The following is a 23266-nucleotide window of genomic DNA, read 5'->3' on the forward strand; positions in this document are numbered from 1 at the left end:
CGTACATTCTAGGCCTTTGAGAACCGATGGGTCGGATTCTATCATAAATCTCCTTAGAAATAAATCCGCTTTTATGAAGTTGGAGAAATCTTTTCTGGATTTTTATTTCCATACGAAAAGTATCATCATGGCTTAAATCACCCAAACGGAGAAATTTACTTTTATCGTCCAAGATTTGTAACATTTTGGAGATATAATCCGTTTTGTTAAGTATAACAACGCCCGATCCTTTATCCGGGCGAGAAAGATAAATGTCGGGATTAGACCTAATTAATTTTGCCGCTTCAAAGTGATTTTTCTGCCAAACAAAATCACTAGATTTAGTATTTATAGCAGAAAACCTCCGACCTAATTCGCCCAACTGAATTTTAACACTAGTTAATTCATCAGTAGAAATAGGCGAATGGTGTTTTAATTGAGTATATAATAATTCAATTTCACTAAATACTGAGATTTTATCAACAGAAGGGGGAGGAATGCAAAATTGTAAGCCAGCAGATAAAACAAATTCTTCTGTATTGGACAAAACATGAGAAGAATAATTAAATATATGTTTATCCAAATTTGTTATAATCCCAAACTTCTTAGTAATTAAATTTTTTAAATATTTATCATAAGAAGAAGTACATTTAATACGGGTAAAATTATCGCCGATGGATAAAAACCTAGATAAACGGAGTTTATCAAAGAAAGATAGTTCTTTCCAAACCGTGGCCCAAAGTAAAAGGCGTTTACTACGTAACGAATTATATGTATCAGAATTAAACAGGATTTCATCTTGTAGGAAAACACGTTGAACTGCCAATGTATTTCTACATTTAATTTTAGAAATACGATGGCAGATATAACCGGGAGCAACATGATTTAGGCGGCAAGATTTAAGAAATTCCATCCTACACTTCAAAACGATTAACTTATTTTTAATACGTATAACTTTGTTTAACGTTTTGATAAATTGTGAGTTGTACCGACCTCGAAAATATGTAAGTAAATTTTTGGTACAGCAAAATGGAAGGAGAAATTTCAGAGGAAACAATTTAATTTAAATACCAAAAAACAAGAAATGGGCAGGTGAAATTAAAATTTCCTTAAGGCCTTATCGTCTGACCCTCTAAGAGGAAACGTCAGAATGATAAATTAAAAACTAAGAAAACGAATGAGGGAAGAGGGGAATTTTGGTTTCAGTTGGAAGAACAGTGAAAAAAAAAATTCTCACTGTTCAGGTGGTTTTATACAGTGCTAGGTCGAACTATCATCTCAATATCATTGAGGCGTTAGTTATTAACAACTCTCGACCTAGCCTGTGTAGACAAAAGATTCTGAAACATCAGTTGGAGATATTCATTGATTTAAAACCACCTGAACAGTGAGAATGTTTTTTGTTTTTTTTTGTTTTTTTTTCACTGTTCTTCCAACTGAAACCAAAATTCCCCTCTTCCCTCATTCGTTTTCTTAGTTTTTAATTTATCATTCTGACGTTTCCTCTTAGAGGGTCAGACGATAAGGCCTTAAGGAAATTTTAATTTCACCTGCCCATTTCTTGTTTTTTGGTATTTAAATTAAATTATGTTTCCTCTGAAATTTCTCCTTCCATTTTGCTGTACCAAAAATTTACTTACATATTTTCGAGGTCGGTACAACTCACAATTTATCAAAACGTTAAACAAAGTTATACGTATTAAAAATAAGTTAATCGTTTTGAAGTGTAGGATGGAATTTCTTAAATCTTGCCGCCTAAATCATGTTGCTCCCGGTTATATCTGCCATCGTATTTCTAAAATTAAATGTAGAAATACATTGGCAGTTCAACGTGTTTTCCTACAAGATGAAATCCTGTTTAATTCTGATACATATAATTCGTTACGTAGTAAACGCCTTTTACTTTGGGCCACGGTTTGGAAAGAACTATCTTTCTTTGATAAACTCCGTTTATCTAGGTTTTTATCCATCGGCGATAATTTTACCCATATTAAATGTACTTCTTCTTATGATAAATATTTAAAAAATTTAATTACTAAGAAGTTTGGGATTATAACAAATTTGGATAAACATATATTTAATTATTCTTCTCATGTTTTGTCCAATACAGAAGAATTTGTTTTATCTGCTGGCTTACAATTTTGCATTCCTCCCCCTTCTGTTGATAAAATCTCAGTATTTAGTGAAATTGAATTATTGTATACTCAATTAAAACACCATTCGCCTATCTCTACTGATGAATTAACTAGTGTTAAAATTCAGTTGGGCGAATTAGGTCGGAGGTTTTCTGCTATAAATACTAAATCTAGTGATTTTGTTTGGCAGAAAAATCATTTTGAAGCGGCAAAATTAATTAGGTCTAATCCCGACATTTATCTTTCTCGCCCGGATAAAGGATCGGGCGTTGTTATACTTAACAAAACGGATTATATCTCCAAAATGTTACAAATCTTGGACGATAAAAGTAAATTTCTCCGTTTGGGTGATTTAAGCCATGATGATACTTTTCGTATGGAAATAAAAATCCAGAAAAGATTTCTCCAACTTCATAAAAGCGGATTTATTTCTAAGGAGATTTATGATAGAATCCGACCCATCGGTTCTCAAAGGCCTAGAATGTACGGTTTACCCAAGGTCCATAAACCCAACATTCCTTTGCGACCCATTTTATCTATGCTGGGTTCTGCACAACACGAACTTGGTAAATGGCTGGTTGATCTTCTTAAACCTGTGCTTTCTTTTTATTCGGTCCATTGTATCTCTGATTCTTTTCAATTCGTATCTCAGATACAAAAATTACCTTTATCTAAAAATACCGAGTTCTTGGCTTCCTTTGACATTAATAGTTTTTTTACTAATATACCTTTGGATGAAACCATTGGTATTTGTGCTGACTATCTATACCGTGGCCCCTTAAAATCTCCACAATTTCCTGAACGAATTTTCGTTGAACTGATGGAACTTGCTACTAAATCAGTCTCCTTTAGTTTCAACAACATTATTTACCGTCAAATTGATGGGATATCTATGGGTAGCCCTCTTGGTCCTTCGTTAGCCAACATTTTCGTTGGATTTTTGGAAAACGAATTATTTTCCAAAATTACTAAGCCAGCATTCTACACACGCTACGTTGATGATACTTTTGCATGCTTTCCCTCTCGGAGCGAAGCTGAACAGTTTCTTCGTCTTCTTTGCAACCTGCATCCATCTTTACAATTTACTATGGAGGTTGAAGACTGTAGCTCTCTCCCATTCCTCGACGTTCGTGTTTCTAAAGTTGGTACTACGTTTGAGACCTCTTTTTATAGAAAACCTACATTTACAGGGCTCTATCTTAATTGGTTTTCTTTTGCCCCTCAGTCTAGAAAAATAAACCTCATTAGCGCTCTTACGCATCGTGCACTTATGATTTGTTCACCAAACCGTCTTGATACGGAACTTGGTGAAATCACAAATATTTTTCTTAATAATGGATATCCCATTAATATAATAAAATCTACTATTGAACGTAAAATTACTACATTTAATAGTGGTAAACATATTGGTCCATCACGTTGTTCCATTTATCTAAAATTACCATGGTTGGGTCCTGATGGCCTTCATATTGTTAAAAGGATTTCTTCTGCTACTCAACGTTGTTTTCCAGCTACTATGCTTAGAGTAGTTTACACAACTCGAACCTTTTTCTCTTCTTTTCGTAAAGATGTTTTGCCAACCATTCAAAAGAACTCTGTTGTTTATAAATTCGTTTGTCAGTGTGGAGCTGACTACGTTGGCAAAACATCCCAAAGATTAGAAATGAGAATATCCCAACATATCCCTCGGGATATTCGACTACACCAGGTTTCGAGAACATCCGGGCACTCCCAAGCTCATGAGTCCGCCATTGGCAATCACCTGTTGAGTATAAATAGGTGTGCCGATCAATATTCCGATGGGTGGTTTTCTGTTTTATACAGTGCTAGGTCGAACTATCATCTCAATATCATTGAGGCGTTAGTTATTAACAACTCTCGACCTAGCCTGTGTAGACAAAAGATTCTGAAACATCAGTTGGAGATATTCATTGATTTAAAACCACCTGAACAGTGAGAATTTTTTTTTTGTTTTTTTTTCACTGTTCTTCCAACTGAAACCAAAATTCCCCTCTTCCCTCATTCGTTTTCTTAGTTTTTAATTTATCATTCTGATGTTTCCTCTTAGAGGGTCAGACGATAAGGCCTTAAGGAAATTTTAATTTCACCTGCCCATTTCTTGTTTTTTGGTATTTAAATTAAATATATATATATATATATATATATATATATATATATATATCACAACGTTAACAACATTAAAGAGAATCAGTTAACTAGATGCCACAACACAACAGTATATTTTTTCATTTTTTTTTTACAACAGATGTGTGTATTCGTATAATTAAACTACAACACGAAGGGTACAATATAATTATATATCTAATTCGCGTAGACATACCTTCAACTCGTTAAACTAACTACAAAATAAAAACCCATTTACTGTAGATGTCCATACAATTTTCTACTCTGGTAGTTTTTTTTTGTTCGAACTCTTTCACGCAGAAATTTAAATGTAAAGTGCACAAATATAGTGCTGCTCAATCCTCACCCACGTTTCCCCTTTATATCTGGCTCTTATGATAGTGGCTCTTTACGCATGACTGGCGGTTTGTCTATTTTGTACGAACACAAAAGCAAATTGTTTTAAATATTTAGAGAATAAACCCATCTTGTGTGTTTGCAAAATATACATTGTCGACAAGAAAAGTTTTAAATGAAAAGTTGATCAAGTATTGTCCTTTTTTTTTAAGTATTTACATTTTAACGACACCTTTCAGATAAACGTTATTTGAACATAAAAGTAATGCTAAATATGGAACGCTTTTTATAAATTACTAGCATGGGTGCCCGGCGTTGCCCGGGTATTTGGAGGTGTATGTTGAGCAAAAAAAAAAGCGGTCAACCTTTTTTTAACTTTGACCCCTATTATGACCCCTTAAAATTCATTGTTTTGGGCTCAACTCAAGTTATTAAGTTAGATCCATGTCCAAGGAACAGATATCTAAAATTGTAAGTGTGTACACCCAAAATTGTCGGAGGAGTTTGGTAGAGTTCTCAAAGGTCAAATCGTTGAACTTTGATCCCTTAATCGCCAAATTTCTGGCCAAAAACCGATCACATCGATTTTCCCAAATCTCAGTACCCTGTATATCAAACTTTGAGTCTGTAGACTAAAAATTGACAGAGTTATTGCGTAGGGAAATGTACACAGACACACACACACAGAGACGGACAGACATTTTCATTTTATAGATATAATAGATTTAACAATTATTTTGCCCATCAACATTTGTTCGAATTTTATTTTCTTTTGTTTTATCTTTTTTTCTAATTTTTCTTATTGTCATTTTATATTCAACGAGTTTTATATATAAAAAAAACAACAACTATTAATTGCAGCTCACACTAGAACCAGGGTAGTTGCTGTCGGGACAGTGATTAGACACTGTACAGTCGAGGGTAACCAATATTCCGTAGGCCTACCATTTTCCTTCACCGAAAACTGCTTCCGGTTTAACTGTGAGTGTTATTCAGATGGATCATGGGAATGTCCTTCCGAACGATCGGAATACATTTGCAGCCTTAAACCAGGACAAAGGATTGTCAGAGGTTAGTTCTTGTGTTATTGTTTTTGTTTGTTTTTGTTTCGTATTTCGATAATAATAATAATAATAATAATAATAATAATAATAATAATACGTACTAATTTATTAAATTTACTATATATAATAATGACCTAAACAGCAGCGCCAGTTTAGGACGTTAATAAAAGCATTTTCACATTGATCCGTTTCAGCCATAAAATAAGCAATTGTATCTGTTTAAGCATATTAAACAATTTCATTTTCTTTAAATTACTTGTGTAGCATAATAGTACCTATATTTTCCCATATAACAATTTATTAAAATGCTGTATCCAAGAAATATTAGAAATTGTCGATTGCTAATGCTAAATAAAGAATTTTCAGGTATATAAACGACAACATACTAATCATCAACGACGGCTTTTTAGGACATGTTTTTATTATTATTGGCTCACAAGGAACTTTCACACAGGTCTTTAGAGATCTTTCTCTGAAAACAGCCTGTGGTATTCCCTGGAAGCAGAGTGACAACAAGTCTTCCCAGATTTTCTACTACTCTCCACCTTTTTCGATAACATTTGCAAATAAATTTGCATGATCGCAACAGCTGTTTGCCATTGATTTCTTATTGGCAATGGCCATTGATCTTTCCTGGAATTTGAGTGGCAATAAGTCTCCCCAAGGTCCCAGTTCTCTTCGCACTTAATATTATTATTATTATTATTATTATTATTATTATTATTATTATTATTATTATTATTATTATTATCTATTTGACTTGTTTATTCAAAACGTTTCTCCTTGATCCTTACAGAAATTTCATACCAAAATAGAATTCAGAGTTAGGAATAAGAATTTGTTAGGTTCTTCGCTTTTTTATTATCATTATATATATATATATATATATATATATATATATATATATATATATATATATATATATATATATAGTAGTGTCCACAAGTTAAGGAACGATAAAAACATCCTGGAATAATATTTCACCTATAACATGTGAACGATTGGTTCTGTCTTGCAGCAAAAGATGCCATAGTGTGATTGAAAACAAGGTGCCTTTCACTAAATACTGAAAGGATTCTTTATTTTTTCATAATGAATTTCCCTCGTTCCTTAACTTTTGGACGCATGTAATTTAATTAAATTTATTTATATGTAAAAAAAAAAACTAATATGTATTAAAATCCAAAATTAAAAACAAAATTTTCATTAACTACCATTATTAAACAGTGGAAAATTCACCAAATTTTTTTCTTCTTTTGCATAGATAAAGTTAGAAGCCATTAAAAAAAATGATCGACCGTTCCTTAATTTTTGGACGCTACTGTATATATATATATATATATATATATATATATATATATATATATATATATATATATATATATTATAAGATGATATATTTTATATATTTTTCAGTACTTCCTTCAATAGAAATTATTACATGAGTAGAGTGGTTTGGCCAATGAAACAATAGCCAGAGAGAGAGAGAGAGAGAGAGAGAGAGAGGGGGTAATATAAACTACGGCTCCAATTGGTTAGTTATCTAGAGTAAACAGTTCTTGGATATGAAATCAATCGCAAATCCACGCCTAATGATTTTCGTTTGAAAAGAAAGTATGTCGAAGAACTCGCATGGTTCGACGTATGTAAGACAAGAAGTTTCACACGCTGTTGTCATACTTTCTATATATTTGGACTAAAAACCTGACGCCTTAAGAATCTCTATCACGAATACTGAACGCTGTTCTTGTAAATGAATAAATGCGACACCTACCATCTTATACAACACATTATGTTTGTAAATAAACATAATATAATTGAAAATTATTTAAAAAAATCCTTTTAATATTGTCATTATTCTTTTATATACTAATTCGTGTCCACGGCGTTTCATACTAACTCCATTAATATAGCCTTCAAACACAATTCCTTTCAAACAGAAAGAAAATGAATCTTATATTGATCAAGAAGAAACAGAAGAAAAAATAGATTTCTTATTCTCTCTATGATTTTTCTGGACTTTATTATGTAATCATTTTTATTATGTAAGCATCTTTATTATGTAAGCATCTTTATTAATCATGAACTAATTATTTTGCGAGTTCGACATCTTTTTGACAAAAGAATAGAAATAGATGTTGAGTTCACTGTCAGCAGCTTTGTGACTTCCTCTTATCTTTGCTCCTTAGTCATCACATTTCATGAGCAATGTTTCTGACAAAGGGAGAAGATTTGCTGTTTTCTTCGCCGGAATCTATCGATCTAAAATGTATCGTTGGCTTGTTTTTTGTTTTGTTTTTTGTTTTGTTTTTTGTTTAGTTTTTTTGTTTAGTTTTTAGTTTGTTTTTTGTTTTGTTTTTGTTTGTTTTTTGTTTTTTTTTTGGTTTTTGTTTGTTTTCGTTTTGTTTTTGTTTGTTTTTATTTACTTTAAGGTATAATTTTTTTATCTCCTAACATCAACTGTCTTCATGCATTGTCTGGAATGGTTTTCATAAAAAAAATCAATAATCATCTCGCTTTTTGTGTCTTTCTCTTTCAGGTCCTAGTAAGAAAATGACCATTATTGTCAGTGACAATGTCCGAGCTTGTATTGCTAGAGGAAGCGAATATCCATTGGGATATCCGTTCGCTTTCAGAGATGGATGTTTTAGATACAAATGCGAATGTCATTCCGATGGATCATGGGAATGTCCGGCTGAAAGAGCCGAAAATATTTGCCAACATGGCCAAGATGGATTCGGGACATCTGGTAGCGACCGACCAAATCCCACTAAAAAAAGTGAGCAACATTTTGAATAGAATTGATATTTTACTTGGATTCTCTTGAACAGGTTTCCCTTTCAGTCATCTTCCGGTGTTCTTCAATCGTCTGCTGAATCTTAAACATTCTAAATATGTATATTAAATAAGAACCTTTTGTTTGGGCGACGTATTTTGGCGATTTTCAGATTAAACCCCATCAATAAAAAGAATAGATTAATAATAAATAAAAAATAAAATTAAAACTTAAATAAAATGCGAATAAAATTATAAATATACAGAAAAAATAAATAGGTAGTTTCTCAGGCATGGCTTCGTAATAGCAATTAATGCTTCCCGCCAATCAGTTTCCATATAGTGAGATTGCTGCATAATGTGAAGACACGGATCAGTTTCCATAGAAATATATAGCGCCTATATTTTATACCTAAATGCTTCTTTTATCATGAGTAATTAGAAAAATGTATGTATTTATGTGGATTAATACCTTCCTTCTGGTGTTTGTGTCTAGTTATTATTATTATTATTATTATTATTATTATTATTATTATTATTATTATTATTATTATTATTATTATTTAAAATCCAACAAAATAACAAAACATTGATCGTACTGATCGTATGTACGTAGAAACAAATATTTTGTATGATAGGATTCCGTCCTTAATTATACAATAATAGAAATTGATCAATATTTATTTTATGCGCGTTTTTATTGAATTTAAATCTACATTTCATTTAAATTTTACTTATTATGAAAATTATTTTGCACAAAATATCCGCTTATGTTCTAATAAAATTTTGACCTTCATCTTCTTAAAAATAATACTTACATAAACTAATTATTTACAAATGCTTTTAATCTTATCAAATAGTACATTCCTCCCAGTGTTTGTGCATAAACACTATAATTAAAAATCCTTATCCGAAAAAATTAAAAAAGAAAATACCTTATTATATTTTACCTATTATTAATTTTCACCTAGTACACTTCTCTCTCTCTCTCTCTCTCTCTCTCTCTCTATCTCTCTCTCTCTCTATTTCTTATCTCTCTATCGCTCTACACGCGTATATATATATATATATATATATATATATATATATATATATATATATATATATATTTACACGTACATTTTTTTTCATAATACAGCTCATACAAGAACAATGGTCGTCGCTGTTGGCACAGAGATTAGACACTGTACAGTAGAGGGTAACCAATATCCTGTGGGACGCCCATTCTCTTTTATTGAAAACTGCTTCCGGTTTAACTGTGAGTGTAATTCTGACGGCTCATGGGATTGCCCTGCCGAACGCTCAGAATACGTCTGCGAACTTCAACCTGGTCAGCAAATAGTTAGAGGTAAGTACAGTTTTCATTTCATCCTCCTAGAAAATGTACACTGTGTTTCTTTTTGGATTTGTTTGTTGGCTATGCAAAAGTGAGAAAATCCATCCTGACAAAAATTATAAACACTGACTCCAATAAGAAATGCTTTTATAGACTACAATGTTTCATCTAAAACATAAAGATAAGCATAAAAGAGCAAAGAAAAAGTCGCTGCCGATCTCTGTAAAGCCCATGCATGGAGTATCGTTGGTAAATTCAGATTGGTTCGTAAACAACTAATTTCGTCCCCTTGGATAGGGTTCAAAAAGATATCTCTAACTAATATGTCTCATACTATATATCCCTGAACTTTGATACCCCCACTCATCCCGACAAGCAATAAAATCTTAACTTCTCAACCGTACAGGTCATTAGATTTCATAGAATCTTCTACTCTAGTAGTTTCTTTCCTCAAAATCCCCACCATGCTGTTTGTTTCCCCAACTGTACCATACAGAAACGGAAATGTACTGTGAACAAATGTCTTGCTGTACAATTATCCATTTAGGATACCTCCTATAAATCTGCCCTTTAATCACAGAAGCTCCTTACGTCACAGTGAAAATATTGATTTTTGAAAGTGAATAAAAAGAAAAAAGGGCCGTCATTTTTCATTAAATAACCTCTGTGGATTGGATATATTTGTTGATGTATTATTTAAAAACATAATTCAATCAATGTGCCATATTTTCCAATGCTACGTTGACGATGAACTTCAGCATTTAGAAATTTGACCTTTTTATACTGTATAGATTCCTGCTTGGGATACACTCAGATATTCTTTGTGGATTATTACGGGATTACGTGATAAAATTCAGTCGTATATTAAACTCTTCTGGGGGTTGAAGTTTTAATCCTCAGTACGGCGGTGTTCAATATACAACTACGGATTACTTAGGACTTTTAACTAGTTATGGTTGACGGAACGAGAGCATGCTACCCTCTGTGGATTAAATAAATGCTTCCGTTCGAAATTCAGTACAGATTCCCTAGTCCGACAGAAAAATATTTCAGACTTTGACAAAATTCACCTGAAGAAGGTCGAAAGCTACATCAACCGAAACGTGAAAATGACATTCCAGATGAGAACAGTAGTCCGAATAATCCAATCAATACGAGTTATTCCGGAATGTATTTGAACTGAGGTACATAATGTATTTAAGGGGAAAAAAGGTACATAATGTATTTAAGGAAAATGATAAGACTCAAATAAATATACACAACTTTATTTTGTATTACTATAGACACAGCTTATTCCAGATTTGTTATATTGCATTTTTATAATTCTTGTTTGTATTTATCTAATTCTAAAAATCACGTGATTTCAGGTCCAAGTAAGAAAATGACAATTATTGTCAACGATAACGTACGGTCTTGTGTCGCCCGTGGAAACGAGTACAAACTTGGACGTCCGTTCACCTTCACGGACGGATGCATCAAATATCACTGCGAGTGTTACGAAGACGGATCATGGGAATGTCCAGCTGATAAGGCGGAGGACACATGTCATGGCAAGCTAGGAAGCGAAATGACAACAGTTAAACCTAAACTCGTTACCGAGAAAAGTAAGTCGTCTTTTTTTATTGAAAGAACATTATCACATACTCCTTAGCGTGCTCATTAAAAACGGGCTGTGTCAGTTTTAGTAATTAAGTATTACTCTATGTTTCAAAATAGGAATTCTCTTTAATGTTTCATGTAGAATTTATCAAACAACACTCAAAGTTTGAATACATATTAAAATTATCTTAAATTTCAATAATCGATTCAGTTACCGTTTAATTATTTGCTGCTACAAAAATGCGCCGTAATTCTTCGCATGTGTCAATAAAATCATAAAGTTTCTTTAGCATGCATATCGAAGAACACGAATATCTTGGTGAAAAGGCATAATAGCAAGTTTTTTATGTATTTCTGAAGATTTATCATATCTATAAAATGTAGGTTTTCTAATTACTAATGTCTTTATTAGGTAGCGATGTGGAAACGATTGTAATTTTTTAATTAAGACAACTTGCTTGGTACGAGATTTTCTTTTTGTCAGAAACTGTTCGAATTTATTATAAGTTTATCTTTCTTGGACAATTCCAGTTATCCTTACCATTATTTTTTTATGCAATTAATCCAATTCAATAATCGACAAAAAATAAAAATAAAACAAAATAAAACAATTGTACTTCAATCATCATGTTGGGAAAGAGTGGTTGAAATGTACACAGAAGAGGATACAGTAGGCTAACAATTGCCCAAAATCATATTGAATTGTTGCGTTATTAACACACACTTATCACCTCCCTTAGAAGTTTGTTCCAAAGTCTAGGTATCCTAGTTGAGAAAGAGGCCCTCTTCCGTTTTAATTAAAAATCAGTGTTAAAAATAGTTTCTTGTAGTGTCTGTGTAAATCTCTTTCTATTTCTAGTTCTAAGAATCTACCACAACCTAAAAGTGATTATCGTGGAATTTAATAAATTATTATTTGAAATACGTTATGTCTCAAAATATATCATAATGAACATTGATGGGATAGTATGCCAAAATGAGATCACCGCGCAATCGTCAGTGCTGAATGGAGAAAGGTTCAACTTTATAGAAATATTTTCCTTAAAACATCGAAAGAAAACTCAGTCTGATCTAAATTTAATCTAATCGGTAAAGAATTGTGAAATTCATTGCAAATTACGTTTTAATTACGAAAACGCAAATATCTGCTGTTATCCTTTTCTTGTTATTAATAATAATAATTTTAATTATGAAAATGTAAACAATAAAAAGGGAATATTTCTCGTTTTTACTTTCACATGAGAAATGTAGGTTTTTATATTTAATAATAAACAAACTATACAGCATAATAACGTTGACACATCGGTTACCGTTAGATCACCGAAGTTAAGCAACGTTGAACCTAGCCAATACTAAAAATGGGTAACCATTTAGTAATACCAGGTGCTGTATGTGCTCGGAGTCTGGAGAGAGAGACGGGCGCTGCTAGACTATTATTGCCCATGACACGCTGCATGAAATAATGCAGCACCATAACGACTCCAGAGGGTTAAGGAACTCATCCATCATCCATCCATTGAACAAAATGTGATATGCAACGTGTTTTTATCATTTCTACTTAAAACGTCATAAATGAATAGTTTCCATGTTTGATATAGAAAATTAATGTTTCGATAAGTACTGCATGATTGGATGACTTTTGTGATATATTGTGGTCATCAAATAACATTTTTAACTTTTGAAATTGAACAACTTTTTCAGCTCATACGAAAACCGTTGTTGTGGCCGTTGGAACTCAGTTAAGTGATTGCACAGTAGACGGCAAGCAATATGCAGTCGGGCATCCGTTCTCTTTTACTCAGGGTTGTTTCCGGTTTAACTGTGAATGCCATTTGGACGGTTCCTGGGAATGTGCATCGGAAAATACAGAATACACATGTCCACTAGAACCAGGACAAGAGATCGTACGGGGTAAGTCAGCCTTTGATTCAAATCAACCAGCGTTTATATGGTTCACTTATAAAAAAGAATCACACTGCTATATTAATTTCAGCTATCAAGTAAACAGTTACATGTGTTTAACATAAATATTAAACTATATAATTCTTTAAATTTCTTTTATATTATAGTTCACCTTCTTTCTAATGAATACTTACAACGTTGTTTTTTATGAAATAGTACAAGCGATCGTTCGTTAACGCCGCAAACTCAATGTCCGATTATATAAGCGGTTTCTTATTTTTCATGAACAACGGATTTTTAAAGATATGCTTCGCATTACATATTTTTAGCATTCATTCCAAAATTGTTTCCATGAAATAACATAAGTAATCGATTATTATCCCTGGTGAGTCAAGCAAAATTGAGAGATCATATTTAATTTTTGGTTAACAGTAATTAAATATAGTAAATATTGACTAAAATAGTATATATATATATTATTTTTAAAATATAATTATCCACTGACACGTGTTTCGTCGTTCACGACTCATCAGTGGCTGAATCTGGCGAGATTCGAAAGCGGCACCTCGTGATAAGAAGCCTAAACTTCTACCACGGTGCTAACCTCGCCGGACTACTAAATGTATCACCTTTTACGTAGATGCTTTTATTTGTTTTTGTTAGCGATACTTTCTTGAATATATATATATATATATATATATATATATATATATATGTATTCTTCTTTTATCGCTTATTTTCAAATTTATCATTTTTATCTGTAGTCCTGCATTAACTGTTAATGTTTATTAAAAATACATTAGTTCTATTATTGCAGAAAAGATTTCAAAATTCTATGACAAAATATTTGTTCTAATATATTAATCCATATTTAGTAAATTACTTAAATATTCGACACTCGTACTATTTTCTAACTAAAATAATAAACTATTTAAATAATAAACTAGATAAATGCCAAAAATAATGCTAAATGAATTAATTTATATCTCGTATATGGTATATTGCAGAAATTCGATCTGTATATTTCTAGTAAGTACAAACAAGGGGAATGCTCGTCCCTGGACAAGTAAAATCAATTACCCAAATAGAAGGGTTTAACGCAACACTCATTTTTCTTTACAATGATTAAAATCGGTAGATTATCATATTAAACATTATGTCTAGAATTCTCATCTGAATTAAAATCATTACACCGTTTTAATTCTAAAGCCTGTCTATAAGGTTTACGCTTAAATAGTCTAATGACTATAGATCAAATTTTGAACAATTTTCATACAATTCTTAATGATATTTAATTACCAAAATCCGATAATATTTTTTAAACATTGAATGTCAAAGTAAAATATGAGTCAGATAGATTCCTGGGTTAAAAAAAGGGCAAACCTTGTTACCAACATGAGCAAGTTCGTTCACGATGTGGTTAACTAGCAAAATAGGAAAGAGATGTTCATGTTCTTTCACGGCAAAGACAGCATTAAAAAAAACGGATAGAAGCCAAATAATGTATGAGTTTTTTTGGTCAGTGAGAATTGCCTTGTCCAATCAGATGCTACCTTTTTGTTATTCAAGGGAGATAAGTCGTTGTTACAATAGACAATTTAATGCTAAAATAGGAGTACATTAGTATTTTGTACTGTGTCTGTTGCTTTTCATTCATATCATAGAATATTTGGTCTCATTTGGGGTTTTCAGAAATTATGTTGTATGTTGCTGATTTGGTACTTGCCTTTTAACATTTGAAGATCTACTTGTTAAGGACTTAGAGGAATGCTATGGAAAGTAAAGGTTTTAAAGTGTATGTTACAAAAATCAGTGTAATGATCAGTGCTTGTAGTAATAGAAATCTCTCAAAAGGAGAAAGTTCCCTTGCTCAGATTGTAGAAAGGGAGTCAGATGCAATTCAATCTTTTGTAGTATTTGTAAGTATTGGGTACACAAGAAATGCAGTGGAATTGCTACTACGTCGAAAAGGGATGACCAGTTTATGTGCAAGAAGTGTAAGACAATGAAGATAAATTAGAACTCAGATGTATCAGGTTGACAAGAAACTCTTTGCGGTTTTTAACTTAGAGATTCAGATCAACATATTTCGGCTCAAACAAAAAAAAATATTGATCGGAATAAGCACCATAAGAATCAACACACTTTCGCCAACCCAAAACAAGTGTATTTATGCTAGTGACGTAAATAAATATTGCATTCTGGTGGCCACTGAAGACTTTTATATATCACTTAGGTTCTTTAAGCATTTCTTAAACCACCATTGTTCTGTGTGTTCAGTAGTGGTTCTTGGGCCAAACGCTTCGTTGACTTAGCAGCTTTAATTAAAATCAGAAAATTGTTTGCATTTGCTTTTTTTTCATCTTATATTCAACGTTCTGATAAAAAGACAATTCTTTTAAAACGATTGCAATTTAAACGATTAGAAAGAACGAAAAACGCATTTTAAAATGATATATAAAATAAAGGCATAATATTATTTGAAAATACATCATATGAAATCAAAATTAAAAATTCCGCAAGAACTTTCGTCTCAACCTAATAGAAAAGGTATATTTTTATATCGAAGCTATTAAAGCGATCTAAAAGCATTGAAGCACATCGAGTGATAGTGTGATTGCATGAATTATTAGTGGATGGTTTAAATTTAGGAGCGTTGTAGCAGAACGTTACAATCGCGAAATAAGGAAAGAATCTATGAAAATTATATGAGAATGATGCGATGTGTATTGTGAGTCTTAAAGACACATTTAGTTTTGATACCCTCAGGGGAAGATAAAAGTCTGAAGAGGATAGAAAGATATGTGCAGAACAGGAGACTTCAATGTATTTTTTTACAAGGTAGTCACCACTTATCAAGACCCGGAAGCCACTCGTGGATAAGGGTTATTGCGTGTACAGTAATCAACGGGATAGTATCATAGTAATCGTTAGTATTGGAGATTTGATAAAGTGTCTTACTTAAGGGAGCGGTTCATCAGGAATTTGTTTACGTTGGACCTGAACACATCCAAGTTGTAGTCAGGTGGGAAACAGGCAAACGGAACAGAGTTCCACAGACGTGCACTTCTAGGAAAGAAGCTTTGTTCATGGAATCTACGTTTTGGTTATGGAACAGATAAAAAGTGGGGAAATTTTGACAGCGGTTTCAGTTAGACGGGTGTTTATCGTGAAAAATTGGCGAGGGGGGACCAGATATTGGAGCTCAGACGAGCACCTGCCATGGAAGTAACAATAAATACTCGTTAATACTAATGTTGAAAGAATGGATAAGGGTTAAGTAGATGCATAAAAGTTGAGGTAGCAGGTTTTGTTTACGGGAGAAGGTCAATGAAAACATGGGAAAAATGATATGGATAGAATTGAGAGAAAGAGGGATAAATAAAGACCTAACCAGAGATAAGTTAGTTTGAAATTCAATTTCTTGAAAGCCATCCAACACATGCCAGCATGTAAAACAAACGTTAAACTAATGATGATAATGATGGATGTACAAAAAAACATAACTGAGGAGAAAAGAGTAGGTGACCGTTTTTATAATTCAACCACAATTTTCCATGAGTTGCAAGTTCCTATTTTTCCAACAACTTTAATGCTATATTGCACTTTTAATTACTTAAAACTAGCCTAAGTACCCGGCGTTGCCCGGGTTTTGGAGGTGTGTGTTGCGCAAAAAAATAAAGTGGTAGTAGGCAGGCAGGTTCGAACCCGTACCGTGAAGGAGGAAAAGAACGTGAAAAAAAGCGGTACGTCTTTGCTGTTGCGCCCATCGCAAAACCGGAAGTGACGTAGGTTTAAATTAAGGCTAGTCAATCGAAAAGAGGGGATGACTTTCGAAAATATCGGCAAAAAAGCAACCCCTCCTTGTAGAAAAGTGCCCAGTTAAGGGGGAAGGAATTAATATTTTAGCCAATTTTTCAATATTTGTCGTCCGAAGGGTCGAGCTTCAAAAAGATACCGATCTCGTGAAAATCCATCGCCTCTGTGGAAAGTTTTAGGCAGACATACCTACATATACATACATACATATATGTATGCAAACAGATAGGTAAGATTTATATTATAGATAACAAATGTCTATGCTATATGTTTTGCTTTCGTTCTTTAATAAAGTTTTTTACAGAGTAGTCACCACTTATTAAGTCCTGAAGGCCACTAAAGGATAATGGTTAATGAAGTGGTCAGAGAGACAATAGTGTAGTGCTCGGTAGTGGTGAAAATTGAGCATAATTTGATTACTTAAGGAGACAGCTCAACAAAAACTTGTTTACATTTGATTTGAAAACGACCATAATGTAGTCAGTTGGAAAGCAGGCCAGCAGAAAAGAGTTTTCACGGGAAGACAGTTCTAGGTAAGAAGCTTTGTTCATGGATTGAAGCTCAGTCTAGCATCTGGGTTGATAATAACGATAGAGCAGAGATAGACTCATAACGACTCATCTGTGAGAAAGAGGTTGCAGGTAGAAGAAAAGGACATTACATAATAGGTTTCAAAGCAGGTTTTGAACTCTGTTAAAGCAGGATAGGATACTCTTTGAGCAGCTACCCTCCAGATGTGGCAACAGTACTCCATTTTAGAACGTATTTAGCTCTTATACAGGTAGAAGATTGGGCCAGGAGTGAGATACTTTCTGGAGTGGTATAATGATGCAACCATTTTTCTAGTGACATTGTCAACAGATTGGATGTAAGCCTTCCATTTCAGATTAAAAATGAAGGTCAGTCTCAAAACAAGACGAAGCAGGATTCATTCCCGGATAACACAGCTACCTTTGCATGTATTTGGAAATATGGTAAAAAAAGTATTTGAATGTTCATAAGTCGTATGCATATACATTTATGTACTAGAGACACGATCAAAGGAAAGCTTGATAAAATAAAACATAAAAAGGGTTTCATGTATTATTTCATTAATTTATCCTGACTAAAAAAATTTATTTTCTGTTTTCAGGTCCGAGCAAAAAAATGACTATAATTATTAGCGATAACCTGAGATCCTGCATCGCAAAAGGAAATGAATATGATCTTGATAAACCGTTCTCCTTCATGGAGGGGTGCATCAGATACAACTGTGAATGTCACTCAGATGGTTCCTGGGAATGTCCGGCAGAAGAAGCGGAAAATACTTGCCAACAGGACAAAGCAAACACAACAGAAGACTATCATATCACCAGCGGAAAAAGTAGGTTTTCTTTACTCAGAAAATGAGGCACCTTTCAATCGCGACTGCTTGTATCCGCTCAGATCTAATTCTTAGGCATGGATCTGTTCTCCCCTATGCGCTATTTGATCGTTATGTATGATAATACGCTACATGTGATGGCACGCTGTAATAGTCGCTTAGAATATGAGTTTATAGTCGCATAGCATGAGTGGAGGCCGCGGGTATGCCAGCCCACGTTGCACAACTTGTTATAGCGCAACATGTCAGAACATATAATTAAATTAAATTATACGTTTTACAAAAATAAGTATTTAATTGTAAATTTTACAAATGCATCACCGATACGATTTGACAGTCTTTCGATACGTTTAATCGGGTATTTAATCGGGTATTTAATCGGGTATTTAATTGACCCCAAATCATGGGGTTTTGTTATGAATTCATTTACTCACAAATATTAGAACATAAAGATTTGTGTTGACCTTGACTCTACAGGAGTTTAGAAGAGAAATGAGATTCATTCTGGGTCGACATGATGAATGAAACTAATGTTTTAAAATTACGCTACGAATTTATGCGTATAAATGTGTTCATAGTTCTTACATTTGTATTTGTTTGTTTGTGAAAATGTAGAATGTCTCCTTGAAGAACCAACTGAAGAAGGGTAACATGGGTATCCGTTTTAATTATTGGAGTTCTTTGGAGATGAGTAACTTTGTATATTTTATTTATTTGCGGATTATTATCCTCATGTTTTTTTTTTATCGTTGTTGTTTTTAACGACGTTTCGGCCAACTATTCCTCTCTTTTGTTAAAACCAACAACCATAAAAAAAGATGAGGATAATAAATGAATAAAATATCTTTAAGTAATAGTATCCTTATTTATTTTAGATGAGGGAAAAATTATACGCAATATAAATATTTAATCTAGGGAAAAAAGGTCTGTATAGTCCCATTAGCAATTCCATATGTAATACAATCTTGGCCATCTCTAACAAAGAAGATAATGCCTGCAAAAATGGCATCCTTTGATAGAACAGATGCTACAGATTGATTCAAGCCAAACATTTGGAGAAATTACATATCTGGTAAAAAATGAATAGCAGTCTAGAATCGACGGAGTTTCAATCGTGTACCTATTTTCTTAAGATATACTTCATTAGTACTAAATGGTCTGACGTCAAAGGTACATTATTGTCGATTGATAAGCATAATTTGTATATCGTTTGATTATCAAAAGTTGACACTAAAACTAAAAGAAAATATTAGTATTCTTTTGTTGGAGCAAATATCTTTTCTGCATTATATTATCATCTAATTATAGTTCTTATGAAAATGGTCGCGGTTGCGTTTCCGGGAAGCACGCAATGAAAATAGACAAAAGAAATTATATGAAACACGTGATACATTGTAGAGACAGAAAATTAGATAGGTAAACTTTGAAAGAATTATTATTACTGACTATTTGATAAGGTCGCGAATTTTGCAACATTTGGATATTTGAAAGCAATCGTCTTTTAACCATAAACAGAATGCGCGCAACACACGTTATTAGAGACGAAACTTATAATAATATTAAGAAAAAAGAAGTTAGAAGCGTAGAATATGATTAAGAGAATTATGTCCGAAATATTTTTTAATTGCCATAACAAGCTAATATATCATAATACATACACGCACACACACACACACACACGCACACGCACGCACGCACACACACACACACACACACATATATATATATTTCTGTAGAAATATATTTTCTTATTATATATCAATCCTTATATAAGAAGCTCAATGTGAATACAGAGCAATATATAGAATAAATGACAAAATTTTATATTCCAAAATACATGATGTTGACAATTTTATATTTTATTCCTTAAAATCAATTGATCCTTATAGTTCTTGAAAGTGTCTGTTTCGTAGCGCAAAATCAATGATAATAATTATACATTCACTAATTGATATAATTATTAAGTGATTGATTTTGCGTTACGAAACAGGCACTGTCAAGAACTGTAGGGATCAATTGATGTAAAGGAATAAAATATAAAAATTGTCAACATCATGTATTTTGGAACAATTTGGCTCTCAAGTAAACAATAGAAATGTTTATATAAACATTATCAATTATTGTAGAGTGCTCTGTTTCTGTTTACAACGCGCTATGCATTATCGCTAATGGCAGTTGACGAAAATATTTACCATAGCGTTCAACCCAAGAACATATACGGATGGACTGTTTTCAATATATATATATATATATATATATATATATATATATATATATATATATATATATATATATATATATATATTGGAAACATAAGTAAAGTTTATATAAACATCTGAAAAGGCTCTATGCGGATTGGTCTATGTTTTCAATATATATATATATATATATATATATATATATATATTGGAAACATAAGTAAAGTTTATATAAACATAAGAAAAGGCTCTATGCGGATTGGTCTATGTTTCGGTGTTAGCGGTTTCGTCAGGGATTTAAAAATAGAAATATAATGAAAGAATGGTTAATATTTTTTTTAATGTATGCATGTAAAAAGAAAAAAATTTTGATATTTATTTTAAAATATTATAAAACCCTTTTAAGTAATTGAAGTTAAGCCCTATTTAGTGAATTGAAAGAAAAAAACAGTCAACAAGTGAATATGCATCATTCCAACTTCTTTTGTAATACTCTCATGGTTGCTGATTATGAAAGCTTGATAACATGCCTTCATAAGTACTTCATTTCCTTCCATTTAAATGTTAATTGCCGGCAGCCACGAGAGGAAAGGCGCTAGTTCACAAAACCATGATTGTCTTTGTTGACAGGGTTCGAATTTCCAACTAGCAGTAATTATCAATTTCTACACTGATGATTGCATAAGCCTGAAACACTAGTATCTGTATGTATAAGAAATTATTAGTATTTATTTTAAAATATTATTATTTGACATATTATTATATATCTGCATATTATGGTATATTTTTTTATATTTTATATTGTTATGATATATATATGCGTGTTATGGCTATTCAAAAATATTGTACAACTAAAACGCTTTAAAACTATGTACAGATCTATATTGTTTAAAATAATATGTTTTTTTGCAAAATTTCAATATTAATAATATCAACATTATTTTTAAAACATTCTACTAAATGAATATAAGCGCTGAATAATAATAATAATAATAATAATAATAATAATAATAATAATAATAATAATAGCAACAGCAGCAGCAGCAGCAGCTTATTTGCCTGAAAGGCTTGCGCAAACTCCCAAAGGCGACAATGTATATGATACTAACAAATACTAACAACAAAGTCTACTAACTATAATAATGCATCAAACCAATTTTTTTAGTTGACACAAGGACTATGGTGGTGGTAGTTGGTACAGAAATAACTCACTGCACCGCTGAGGGTAACCAATATCCGGTGGGACACCCGTTCTCCTTCACAGAAGGCTGCTTCCGGTTCAACTGCGAATGCTACTCCAATGGATCATGGAACTGTCCTTCTGACCGTTCGGAATACACATGTCCACTTGATCCTGGCCAAAGAATTATCAGAGGTATATCATGGTTTGTTTAATCATTTTCGAAAGGTTTGTGAAATCCTCCCTGTCCCATTACTGCTCAGGTGATTTTTCACTTAGTACGATAGCAGATCTCAACTCCTATGTTCCTTTTGAAGACTGGTTTCTTTAGTGTTACAACTCGGTTAAAAGGAAACGGTAAACGATCTCGAAACTCGTCTTGGATCGCTGCATGGTGGCTTTTCTTTATGCAGCATGTATTTGGTAACATTGATCCCTCTTCAGGCTATGCTATCCAATGGCTTTTAAATAATTTCATCGTACATGATTTCACTCGTAAGGCTTGGGGTGACCTGTAGTACATTAGTACATGGTTTGCAGACACTTTTCAAAAGTGCCACACGACGTGATAAAACCTGGAATCGTCAGAATGTCTAACTCAAGTATAAAATCTCCAATTCCAATTTCAATACTCGCATATTCAAAGCGTTATTTTCGTTATTTTCTTCATTAATTTTCTAAATGAAAAAATACGAAAGTTCTATTCTATTATTACACCTTATTCTTATAGAAGGGTTTAAATCAATAATGCAGCATAATCGTTTGAAATGTTGTACATATAGTAGAGATCTAACTATCAAGCACATCAATTTGTATTTCTAATTTGCATAACTATTTATTAAACAGCTTACGATAAATAAACTTTGGTGTTATTCATTTGTAATTATGTTGTCCTATTTTGTTGCATATATGCAATAGTCTGTCGATGTTAGCAATAATTAGTTAAATAAATTAATAAAGTAATGATAAATTGCAAAAAACCTTTCCTAACATATTATATTCATTAATGTTGAAGGGAGGTCAATTAAACGAAAGCTAATATATTTTAACTAGCTAGGAAGAAAGATATACCGACGATGCAAAAGAAGAAGAGTTAATAGACAGATTGGAGAGTGATGGTAACTGTCGTATGACACCCCCACATTGCGGACTCCTTCAGATGTGAAGATTCGAGATGAGGTAAAAATATTTGGATGGAGACGCACTAGTCACATGTAAACGTCTCTTCATCCCATTGGCTGCATACTTTTTCTATGTTTCTACCACCCACAACACACTCATTATACTGAAGAAGGTCGTAATAAGGCACTGAAAAATTTGTTTATGACATTTTTAAGACTCTGTATTCTTACACGTCAACAAATAGGAAATAAAATAAAAAATATATACATATATATTTTTTTATCTTTGGTATAATTTGACCAAGAATTGAACG

The 23266-nt window shown here is 32.5% G+C and overlaps 1 protein-coding gene across 4 annotated transcripts in view; it reads left to right on the forward strand.

Annotated features, from left to right (window-relative positions):
- Nucleotides 1-23266, forward strand: part of LOC145288028 (uncharacterized) — a 593135-nt gene that overhangs the window by 421191 nt on the left and 148678 nt on the right. For all 4 annotated transcript variants that reach the window (XM_080136036.1, XM_080136037.1, XM_080136039.1 and 1 more), the window contains exons 103-109: nt 5457-5666; nt 8199-8438; nt 9573-9782; nt 11138-11374; nt 13071-13280; nt 18223-18453; nt 21817-22026. In XM_080136036.1, the coding sequence (XP_079992162.1) occupies nt 5457-5666; nt 8199-8438; nt 9573-9782; nt 11138-11374; nt 13071-13280; nt 18223-18453; nt 21817-22026 (1548 nt within the window). The remainder of the gene's footprint in view (nt 1-5456; nt 5667-8198; nt 8439-9572; nt 9783-11137; nt 11375-13070; nt 13281-18222; nt 18454-21816; nt 22027-23266) is intronic.

The sequence above is a fragment of the Euprymna scolopes genome, chromosome 11 (assembly GCF_053919585.1).
Source record: "Euprymna scolopes isolate OS-2025 chromosome 11, ASM5391958v1, whole genome shotgun sequence".
Lineage (NCBI taxonomy): Eukaryota > Metazoa > Mollusca > Cephalopoda > Sepiida > Sepiolidae > Euprymna > Euprymna scolopes.